This window comes from Lynx rufus, unplaced genomic scaffold (genome assembly GCF_022079265.1).
Source record: "Lynx rufus isolate CCGP_SWC_20201006 ecotype Redwood Valley unplaced genomic scaffold, mLynRuf1.p SCAF_9, whole genome shotgun sequence".
Lineage (NCBI taxonomy): Eukaryota > Metazoa > Chordata > Mammalia > Carnivora > Felidae > Lynx > Lynx rufus.
Genome location: NW_025814897.1, coordinates 16,341,948 through 16,353,525, shown reverse-complemented (window position 1 = coordinate 16,353,525; position 11,578 = coordinate 16,341,948). Strand labels below are relative to the sequence as shown.

The following is an 11,578-nucleotide window of genomic DNA, read 5'->3' as shown; positions in this document are numbered from 1 at the left end:
CCTTTCTCATCCCTGATGGGGCTATTCCCCAGGGGAATTTAGACACACTGTATGATGCCTACTGCTTTAATCCCACAAGAAACCCATTTATTCTCTCCTGTTTAATAGCTTTCTGTTCACAAAAACAAGGGTGATCTGCATTTGTGCTTATAGCACACTGCACGTGCTACTCTGTTTTGTCCATTGACATCAGGGGCCTTTCCAAGTATTTGATTATCAAGGTTTATGTTACACAGCAATTAATCTGCCAAGAGTTGTAAACCACACAGTCTAAAGGCCCAGTGGGGAGTTGTTCTGGGAAATTCCTCCCCAACTGATATCCTTCGTAGTAAGTGTAATCTAAAAACTTGAAGTCAGGGGCGCCTGGGTGGCGCAGTCGGTTAAGCGTCCGACTTCAGCCAGGTCACGATCTCACGGTCTGTGAGTTCGAGCCCCGCGTCAGGCTCTGGGCTGATGGTTCGGAGCCTGGAGCCTGTTTCCGATTCTGTGTCTCCCTCTCTCTCTGCCCCTCCCCCGTTCATGCTCTGTCTCTGTCTGTCCCAAAAATAAATAAAAACGTTGGAAAAAAAAAATTAAAAAATAAATAAATAAATAAATAAAAACTTGAAGTCAGAAGATGTTAGCACGTCACTAGAGTTCCCTTCAGTCATCAGCAGCCCAGCTCATTATCATATCCTAAAACCAGAATGCCTCCCAGAGAGATTCCAGTCACGTCTGCAGGCTTCCATTCAACTTCGTCAGGTTCCAAAGGCAGCGTGGTCATGGCAGACTCATGGCCTCACCCTCCCAGGCATCTGATACAACTGTGCTAAGGACAGTGTTAACCTCTTGCTCTCTCCAGGCACTAATGTCATGCTAGATTTCCCATTTTCATTGAATATCCATTTACTCACCTCTCTGCCCTCATCTGCCATGTCTCCTTCTTTCCAGTTGTCTTCTTATCCATTTTATTACCCTTTTGATTGAAGTGTTTAGTCCATTGACATTTAGAATGGGTACTGAAGTATATGAATTTATTGCCATCATGTTGCCTGTAGAGTTGGAGATTCTGGTGGATCTTCTCTGGTCCTTTCTAGTCTTTGTTGCTTTTGGTCTTTTTTTTTTTTTTTTTTTTGTCTTTTCTCCCCTCACAGAGTCCCTCTTAAAGTTTCGTGCAGGGCTGGTTTAGTGCTCATGAACTTCTTTAGTTTTTGTCTGGGGAAACTTTTTATCTCTCCTTCTATTTTGAATGACACCCTTGCTGGATAAAGAATTCTTGGTTGCGTGTTTTTCTGATTCAGCACGTTGAATATATCCTGCCTCTCTTTTCTGGCCTGCCAAGTTTCTGTGCATAGGTCTGCTGCAAACCTGATCTGTCTTCCCTTGTAGGTTAAGGACTCTTCTTCCCTTGCTGCTTTCACGATTCTTTTCTTGCCTGAGTATTTTGTGAATTTGACTACGATATGCCTTGTTGATGGTTGATTTTTGTTGAATCCAATGGGAGTTCTCTGTGCTTCCTGGATTTTGATGTCTGTGTCTTTCCCCAGATTAGGAAAGTTTTCCACTATGATTTGCTCACATAAACTTTCTGCCCCTTTTTCTCATCTTCTGGGACTCCTGTGATTCGGATGTTATCCCTTTTTAATGAGTCACTGAGTTCTCTAAGTCTTATATCGTACTCTTTTGCCTTAGTTTCCCTCTTTTTTTTTCTGCTTCATTGTTCTCCAGAAGTTTGTCCTCTATGTCACTGATTTTCTGCCCTCCTTCATCCATCCTTGCCACCCTGGCATCCATTTGAGATTGCATCTCAGTTATAGCATTTTTAATTTCATCCTGACTAGATTTTACTTATTTTATCTCTACAGAAAGGGAGTCTATGCTTTTTTTCAACCCCAGCTAGTACTCTTATTATTGTGATTCTAAATTCTGGTTCAGACATCTTGTTTGTATCTGTGTTGATTAAGTCCCTGGCTGTTATTTACCTTCTTTCCATTTCTCATTGATTTTCACTAAACTTTTCAACCTTTGAAGAGACATTAGGTTTGGCCACTGTACTTATCCAGATTGCCAACAGCAATACCAGTCTTGCTAGTGCCTTCCCTAGTTTCCTCTCATCTGTTCAGGATAGAGTTACAAGGCCCAGAATGAGTGGCTATTCCCACCACTAGAGAGTATAGCTGCATTCATTGTTAGCCCCCAGTTAGCCAGATGAGCTATGGGCACAAGTCGCCCCACCAGGCCCTTGGGAATTCTGACATAAAGATTTGAAAAGATGGACACCTGGGTGGCTCAGTTGGTTAAGCATCCAACTCTTGATTTCAGCTCAGGTCGTGATATCATGAATGGTGAGTTCAAGCCCTGCGTCAGGCTCTGTGCTGACAACTCGGGCCTGCTTGGGATTCTCTGTCTCCCTCACTCTCTTTCCCTGTCCCCCCTGCTCAAAATAAAGAAATAAATATTTTTTTAAAAAGATTTGAAAAGATAGCTACAGTTTCTTGCTCAGGGATCATTCATGCTTCTGGCACCACATGGCAGTCTGGTCCACTGTGTAGGCAAAAGGTAAGTTGAGATGGTGTGGGAAAGAATTGTATAGACCCACCAGCAACCTCTCCACCCATCCCCCAGAAAACCAGAGGAATATATCCAGTGGGGACCCTCCTCTGGCCCTCATCCCATGCTGAGTGTGAGCACACACTTGTGACGCTATGTAAGCCAGCCCCTCATGCTTTTATTTCTCTCCATTTTAATTTTTAATGTTTTATTCATTTTTGAGAGAGACAGTATGAGAGGGAAAGGGAGACACAGAAACCGAAGAAGGCTCCAGGCTCTGAGCTGTCAGCACAGATCCCGATGTGGGGCTCAAACTCATAAACTGTGAGTCATGACCTGAGCTAAAGTCAGATGCTTATCCAACTGAGCCACCCAGGTGCCTCGATTTCTCCCTGTTTTACTATTTTTTTTAAGTTTTTAATGTTTATTTTTGAAGGAGAGAGACAACATGAGCGGGAGAGGGGCAGAGAGAGAGGGAGACACAGAATCCGAAGCAGGCTCCAGGATCTGAGCTATCAGCACAGAGCCCGACATGGGGCTTGAACTCAAAATCTGTGAGATCATGACCTGAGTGAAGTCAGTCGCCCAACCGACTGAGCAACCCAGGCACCCCTTCCCATTTTAAACAAGAAAAGTTTCATTTGCCTGTTCTGATTCTGTATGGAGCCACCACTCCGAAGGTGATAAGCCACATGATGTGTCCATTTGACATGATCTCTCGGTCCATTGTTGGGACTGTGTGCTGACCAAATTGGCACAGTATCTTCTGTTCTGATGTAGTATTTTAAGCATATTCCTCTATAATCAGGTATGTAAAGCCTACTTTATCATGCCCCTTGAATTTCCAGAGTGATTTCCCGAGGGTTATGCCCCATACGGGCATCCCCTTGATGAGTCCAGTTTTTCCCTGCCTGTGAGTCAGTAAAAACCCCAACCTAGGGACTTTTTGCACTCACTTCTTCCATCACTGCGAGGGAAACAGCATGCAGTTCAGCCCACTGAGCTGATTCGTTCTTTCATGCTTCAAAGATTTCCATCAGTTGGAGTGCATTGGCCTTCCAAACAAGTTACTGTCTGTCTGCCTTGGAGCTGCCATCGGTAACCAAGCAGCTCTTTGTTGGTCACAGAGAGCTGTCCACAGGGCACCTCCCCGTGGCTCCTCAGTGCTTCCCATGGTCCTGCGGGAAAGGAGGTGACTTGCCCACGGAGCCCCACGTAGCACATCCCTGCATAAAATGTTTCCATTGTATTGAGGAGCCCTTTGGGGGCACTGCCACTTTTTTTTTTAATATTTATTTATTTAGAGAGAGAGTAAGCCAGGAAGGGGCAGAGAGAGAGAGGCAGAGATTGAATCCCAAGCAGACTCTATGCTATCAACACAGAGCCCATGTGGGGCTCGAACTCACAAATCGTGAAGTCACAGGGTGCCTGGGTGGCTCATCGGTTAAGCGTCCGATTCCTCGTTTTGGGTCAGGTCGTGATCTCACTCTGTCTCTCAAAATAAACAAACTTCAAAAAAAATCATGAGCCACCAGGGCACCCATGGGCACTGCCTTCTTTATCAGAGTGTTTCTCTGACAGGACATTAAAGCTACTTCAGGCCTTAGGAATGTCTTCCATCCTTCAGTCAGAGAGCTGGTTTCCACAAACACCCAACAGCAGGCCCGTAGTTGTCTTCCAAGGGGCATACATCCTGCCCCACACCTGCAGGTTTTCTGGTCCAAGGTCTCAGCAGTTGCCACTGGGTGTAACTTACGGGATTTGGCCTTAAGCCCTTTTGATCCCTTTCACACAGGCCCCGCTGTACAGAGAATCCATCCAGCCCATTCTGTCGAGTCACTGATGACAGTGGTAGTCTCCTTGTTCCCGCTGGGTATTCCGCACTGTTCCAAATGACCACCCGGTGTGGGCTTGGGTACCTGTTTACATCCTGTACTGCAGAGTGTCCTCATTCTCTCAGCCTGGTTTGTCACCACCACCCGCACACGCCTACCACACATGCACACACATGTGCATAGGTGCGTACACACACAGCCCTGGTCCGGTCCAGGGAACATGCCCACAGTCCAGCCTTTTCTCTCCCCTCCCGGGGGTGGCCTGACCTGCTCCCCTCCCCAACACTCTAGGCAGCCGGATTTACTGCTACGGGGAGCTCCTGCACCAGGTTCAGATGGCAAAGCTCTACCAGGACGACAAGCAGTTTGTGGACATGCCACTGTCCTCGACCCCAGGTAAGGCGACTGGGGGCCCCACCTTCTGAACCTTCTGTACCAAAGATAGTGGGATGCAGGGCCGGGCAGGGAGGGGCTCCTGGGCGCCAGCTGATCCCTCCTGGCCACCCGCACCCCAGACCGAGTTCTGCAGCACTTCCGGGAGCTGGCCGCCCGCCACAACCACAGCATTCCCACGCCACTGCTTCGCGCCTTCATCCAGGAACACTTCCAGGCCGCGGGGCAGGAGCTGCAGCCCTGGACCCCCGAGGACTGGAAGGACAGGTACAGTCTGGACAGAAAACAAGAGAGGGCCCTTCAGAGAGGGCTGTCTCCCTGAGCCCTGAGGGTTCGGTTGGTGTTCTTCCAGCCCCCGGTTCCTGCAGAAGATCTCGGACCCCAAGCTGTGAATCTGGGGGGAACAGCTGCACCAGCTCTGGAAGAAACTGGGAAAGAAGGTGTGACTGCCCTGGGTGTTGACTCGGGGGACCGAGCTGGGAGACAGTTTCGCTGGCTTGGGGCTCACCTTGCCTGTAGAGCACAGAGAGGGAGACATTTCCTAAAAGTCTGTACCCTATCCACTGGGTCCTTGAAAAGAGTTCTCTAGAAGGAATTTCTGGAGGGGTAGAAGGGAACATCTACTTCTAACTTCTCACCTCCTCACCATCCTCCCCCCAGGCAAATTCAGCCTGTCCTGTCACCTCCAGGCTGCCCAACTGGGCTCTCCCTTCCCTGATCTCCTCCGACCAGGCCTCGGCTCAGGAATATTTGCCACTGCTGATTGTGGCCTGTGGTCAGCACTGTCTGTTATGTACTTTCTCTCCTTTGTCTGAGGCTCAGAGAGGGCAGAGGTTTGCCCGAGGCTGCACAGCATCTGTCCTCCCAGCCGGCCCCCGGGGCCCTGGCACCCGCTGGCACAGAGTGGTGCTCCAGGACCCTTCCCCACCCAGCCCCACAGGAGCAAACCCAGCTCTGTTCCACGACGCCCCTCAAAATAACTGACAGCCCACCGCTCTCCCACTGAAACCACACTCACTGGGACAGAACCAGGAGGCCATGAACAGAGAAAGTACTTGAAGGAGGCAGCCATCTCTACTCTGGTCCTACAGTTGCTCTCCCGAGGCCACGTTCATGTACGCCTGTCTCATTGGGAAAGCAGTTTGGGGTTTCCTTTCTCCTTACAAATAAAACTGCCAGTTCCTTCACCAGCAAAAAGGGGTTCGTTTAGGAACAGCAGAGAACGGCCATCTGGGCTGAGTAAACCACAGGAAAACCGTGGGCAAGTCAGCAGAACGCAGAACAGGAACGCTGCTTTGCGGAGGAAGGGGGGCATCGGGAAGGCTGCCGCGAACAACAAGCCCTTTGCGGTAAACTGGGGCGTTCTGAGTACGGCGGCTTTTCATTGGCTGAGTTGTGACAGCCTCTCATTGGCTGGGCTGTTGCTGGGGAGGAAGAAACCTACCCCTTGGGCTGGGAGAGTAAGGCAGCATCCACTTGCTAGTTGGGATCTGCACTTGACAAAGAGTCAGGGCAGGAGGGCTTCACCTGCCAGCCTCCCGGAGGTTGTGAATGAGGTTTCCTTTCGTTCATTTTCACACTCCACGCCTGGGTCAGAGGATGCGGGCCCTGAGTCTCTGGGCCTGGCTTGGTGGTGGCCCCAGAGACGAGGCCAGGGGAGTGGAGGACGTGGTCCCCCTGGCCGGTCCTGATAATGGCCATTGTTTGGTGAGCACCTGCCAGGGCCGGGCTGGGTTAGCCAGGACTCCAGAGGCCCCCACGTGGGGCCGAGCAGACCAGGCTCCCGCAGCTCAGGCCTTGACCTCAGCCGTACCCGGCTGACCAGCAGCAGAGCCAGAACTCGTGCTCTGGCTCCCTGGCTCCAAAGCCGCAGCTGCCAGGGCCCCCCCACCCCCCCCACCTCCCGGCCTCTTCCGGACTCCACACCGTGGGGGTCCTGGGCTCCCTGTGCCCTCTCTCCTGACTGCAGGTGAAGCCAGAGGTCCTCAGCCACCCCGAGCAGTTCTCTCTGCTCTACTCAGAACACCCCTTCGTTGTGCCTGGTGGGCGCTTTGTCGAATTCTACTACTGGTGAGCGGCCGGGGCTTTAGGGCGGGAGTGGGGGAGCCCGGGGCCGGCGGGCTGTCCTGAGCAGGGTAGGGCACCCTGACTGGCCTGGGTGTGCAGGGCAGGGGGGGCGGGGGGGGGGGTGGAAGGGTGGGTGCCTGAGCTGCCCCTTTCCCCAGGGACTCCTACTGGGTGATGGGGGGGGGGGGGGACTGCTCCTCTCTGAGATGCCCGAGACCGTGAAGGGCATGCTGCAGAACTTCCTGGACCTGGTGCGACTGTAAGAGGGGACGGGCTTGGCGCTGGATTGGCCTTGGCCTTGGCCGCTGGGCAGATGCCCCTCAGCAGGCCTCCTTCTCGGCAGCTGTGGACATGTCCCCAACGGGGCCCGCGTGTACTCCCTGCGGTGGAGCCAGCCCCCCCCGCTGACTCTCATGATGCACTCCTACGTGGCTCACACCAACGATACCGCCTTCCTGAGGTGGGCTCCCCGGCCCCCTGCTGCCCTGCAGGCCCCCGTCCCTGAGACCTCCCAGGGCGGGACTGAGGGGGCGTGCCTGGGCTAAGGCGGTATCTGGCTCCACCCCAGGGACAACATGGGGACCCTAGCTTTGGAACTGGACTTCTGGACCGAGCACAGGAACGTCTCTGTGAGCTCGGGGTGGGGGGTGGGGAAGAGCTACATCCTGAATCGCTATTCTGTCCCTTATGGGGGACCCAGGTAAGGAGTTGCCCCGCTAGCCTCTCAGTCTCTCATCGTTCACTCTGGTTTGAGGGCCAGTGACTTAGTCCCACGTCTCCGATGGTGAAACTAAAAGCCCAGGACAATGCAGGGCTGTCGAAAGACAAGCCGAGGGCAGCTGAGGCAACATGGCTCAGCCTCCAGCTTGGGCTTGGAGCTTCCTGGTGCCAGGACGCTCTCTTTCCTCCAGGCCCGAGTCTTACAGCAAAGACGGGGAGGTCAGGCATCTGGGTGGGGCTGGGACCCTGATGTTGTGTGTCAGGCCCCGGTCCCCGGTCTGCTGCTGCCTCGTCATCACAGGGGACCAGGAAGCTCTGTGGGCTGAGCTCAAGGCTGGGGCCGAGTCTGGCTGGGACTTCTCCTCACGTTGGCTCGTCAAAGGCCCGAACCCCAACTTGCTGAGCAGGATCCGGACCAGCAAACTCGTGCCTGTTGATCTCAGTGCCTTCCTGTGCCAGCTGATGAGCGACTTCTACTCCAGACCGGGTGAGCTCGCCAGCAGGAGGAGAGGGAGAACGGTGCTCGGCCGGCTTTGGTCCTGCCTCAGCCTTGGCCATGGAGCTGGAAGTAGGACCCTGGGTGAAGGGTCCGTACCCCGCCCCTGGTACTGCTAGAGCAAGAGTACAAATGGAGCCCACTCTCCACTCACGGTCCCTTTCTCACCAGGAGGGAGTTAGAGGTTCCCTGAGGGCACCTCAGTCCACACCTTCAAACTCCCTCCATTCCCTTTGTCCAGCCAGAGCTAGGGGAATACACATGGCCAGTGCCCTCCTAGGAGGGACCTGGCAACAGGCCAGTGCAAGTCCTGAGAGCTATACAGGGCCGTCTGCTCAGGAAATTCCAGGTCCTAGAGGCCTGAAATGTGGCCCCAGGTATGCATGTCCCCTTGGCGCTCAGGATTTCTAGCCCTTGGGAAGGACAACAGGAGGAGGCCAAAGTAGGTCTCTTGAAGGCACGGGACCCAGGTTGCTCAGTCTAAAGACAGTGTCACCCCAGGGAACGATCTCCAAGCCACAAAATACAGAAATATGCGGCAACAGCTCTTGGCTGCCATGAAAGCCATCCTGTGGAATGAGGAGAACGGTGCCGGTTTGACTATGACCTTGAGAATAGAAGGAAAAACCTCGAGTTTTACCCATCCAACCTTAGTCCTCTCTGGTCTGGCTGTTTCTCTGACCCGGGAGTCGTGGACAAGGCTCTGAAATATCTGGAGGTGAGGGGGCCGGGGGCAGCAGGGTGGGCTGGTATACTGGGGGCAGAACCACCTGCTCTCTCCCTGACTCTGAGCTAGTGACCTCCACTCCCTCCTGCTCCACCCCTGTGCCTGAGCCTGCAGGTCCCGCCGGAGCCACCAGGGGGCGGCAGTGAGCCAAGAAGAGAAAGTCCAGGAAGGGGACCATCTGGCTTTAGGAGGGCCCGGCCCCTTGGCTCCTCATCCAGTCCCCACCCACGGTCCGAGAAATGTCTGGAACCTTCTAGGACAGCCAGATCTTGACCTACCAGTACGGGATCCCGACCTCTCTCCAGAAGACAGGCCAGCAGTGGGACTTCCCCAGTGCCTGGGCCCCCTTGCAGGACCTGGTCATCAGAGGTAGGGAGGCAGCAGTGGGGCACATCCCAGGGCCTGCCCTCCTCGCATCTAGAGGGTCAGCCCCCTGGTACTGGGGAGGCGTGAACGGAGGATGTGAGGTCTTTCTCTGGCTCTTCTGTTCTCATGGCTTCCCCCTCAGCAGACATTTGTGCCTGCCCCCACCTGTCCAGGGAACCAGCCCTCCTTTCTCTCTCCAAACCCAGGCCCTGGGGAAAGAGCACGTTGGCTTTTCACGTGGTTTCGAGATGGAGGTCTTGAGGCTCGGGCCTCTTTCCCTCCTTGAGGAGAGTAAGGTTCAGGCCTATGCTCCCTCTGGGTTGGGGACTCAGGTGGCTCAGGGTCCTGCCTGGGGCGGGGTGGGGTCGAGGTCTGGCCAAGTGTCCTTCACCTCGGGCCCAGGAAGTGGCTTTCCAGCTGGCTCAGAACTGGATCCGAACCAACTTTGAGGTCTACTCCAGAAAGTCAGCCATGTATGAGAAGGTGAGCTGCTCCTGAGCCCTGACCCTCCTGGGCCTCCTCCCCATGGGGAGATGGGGGAATTGCCAGGCTTTGCAAAGCCCGGGGACAGTGGTGACACCCAGTGGCCATTCTTGGGCACTGCAGGCCAGGGCAGCTTCTCCCACAGGGGCTCCCATTTCTGGCTTTCCCTAGAGGGCTGAGGTGAGGGGGCGCGGGTAGTGCCTGACCTTAGAGCCTGTCCTTTTGTTCCCAGTATGACATCAGCAACGGTGGTCAGCCAGGTGGTGGAGGGGAGTATGAAGTTCAGGTGAGTGGGCCCACATCCCGTAGGAACTACAGGGCTCTGCTGTCCCCACAACTGGCCATGACCTCCGCTGTCTGGGCCTGTTTCCTCCTGTGGATGTGGGTCCACAGGGAGGAGCCTGCCTGGAGCTCCTTTGTCCTCCTGGGGTTAGGCAGTTCTAGAGCCCCTGGGTGGAGATCTCACGCCCCCTGAAATAGGGCTTGAGGGCCTTCCCCAGAGATCCTGCCCCACTAGCCATTCCTCTCTCCAGGAGGGCTTTGGCTGGACCAGTGGAGTGGTCCTGATGCTCCTGGACCGCTACGGCGACCGACTGAGCTCGGGGACCCAGACCGCGTTCCTGGTGCCCCAGTGCCTCACAACTGCCCTTCTGCTCAGCCTCCTGCCACGTCTGCCTCATTAAACGTCTGCGTGAGTCCCCGCCTTTTCTTGCCTCTGGAGACCCCATACCCCACCCAGAGCCAGTCCTTGGAGTGGTCAGGGTAGGGACCTGGAAGTCCTGGGCTGTGTGCCCTTGTCCCTCCTGGAACTCCAAGAAGGAGGAAATCCTATTTTGCGGGGAACACCTAGCCCCATATCGCATACAACCCGGCTTCCCAAACACATACTCCAAATGCTTTATTGTTCCGTTGAGATGCTTACAAATACTGAAAATCGCCCAGCCCAGGCAGGGCAACCATGGCCCAATGTTGGGCAGAGGAGCAGGGTTGTGGGCTTAGTGTTAAGGCGTGAAGGGCTGAGGCCAGACAGCTGGGGGCCTGGTCCTCTGCTCTCCATTTCTGTCATCCTTCTGAGGCGGAAGGGAGGGCAGCCAGCCCCCAGGGTCCTCCCCCTCGGCTCCTGCTCAGGTTTCCCCCAGCGGGCATCTGAGCGGCCCTCCGTCCCTGTTAGAAACCCAGCCAGTTCTGTAGAACCCAGTCTAGCTGCCTCTCACATCTGCTTCCTTCCTCCAGTCTCTGGATGTCCAAGCTTCGTCCCTTCCGGCTCTAAGCAAGGCACGAGTGCAAGGGAGAGGTCTGGACTAGGGGGCGGCCGGCTGTGCACCAGGGCCTGGAGACATAGGGGGCAGGGAGAGGGTGCTTGGTCCCTTCCCCCGGCATGAGATGCACAAGGTCCTGGGCTGGAGAGGTCGCAGTACGTACCCTTGTACCCTCGGATGGGCCCACGGCTGCAGCATGGGCGGAGCCACGGCAACGAGTGTATGACCATGGCGATGAAGCAGTCACTGTGGAGATCGTGGTTGGGGGTCTGCAAAAAGGGGATGAGGTTAGGACCTCAAGGATGGCACTGGAGGTCTCTGGCCCTTGAACAAAGACAGGGGAGAACAGGGTAGAGCGGGGTTGGAGAAGTACACCGCCTGAGCTGTTACCCCACTCTTGATGTGGTTCTCCTCAGCCCCCAAGGCCCCCGCAAAGGGGGCTGAGGCAAGAAGGGATCTTTGGCAGATTCTGGTACCATAATTTGTCCTTTTGCAAAAGAGAACACAGGCTGGGGAGTGCAGGTGCCAGGTCAGAGCTTGAGGCCCCCTCTTGTGACAGCTCCTCAGGCCTGGGGCAGGGCCCTCCAAGGTTACTGCAGATTCTGGGCTCCCGGGAGCCTCCCCACTTTTCATCTGCTCGCTTGTTCTTCAGGGGGCCTGAGCCCAGAAGTTCACAGGATGAGCTTCTTACACCGTAGAACAG

The 11,578-nt window shown here is 54.7% G+C and overlaps 1 protein-coding gene across 1 annotated transcript; it reads left to right on the top strand.

Annotated features, from left to right (window-relative positions):
- The first annotated feature begins 4,537 nt into the window (after positions 1 to 4,537).
- Positions 4,538 to 10,912, top strand: TREH (trehalase). The gene is given in 18 exon segments (XM_047071937.1): positions 4,538 to 4,547; positions 4,656 to 4,760; positions 4,880 to 5,024; positions 5,110 to 5,197; positions 6,727 to 6,827; positions 6,983 to 7,007; positions 7,010 to 7,083; positions 7,168 to 7,284; positions 7,393 to 7,524; positions 7,736 to 7,776; positions 7,846 to 8,031; positions 8,542 to 8,631; positions 8,634 to 8,758; positions 9,025 to 9,136; positions 9,504 to 9,616; positions 9,849 to 9,902; positions 10,150 to 10,307; positions 10,850 to 10,912. Coding segments are annotated over 17 exon segments (1,668 nt in total). The 3' UTR covers positions 10,300 to 10,307; positions 10,850 to 10,912.
- The last annotated feature ends 666 nt before the right edge of the window (positions 10,913 to 11,578 follow it).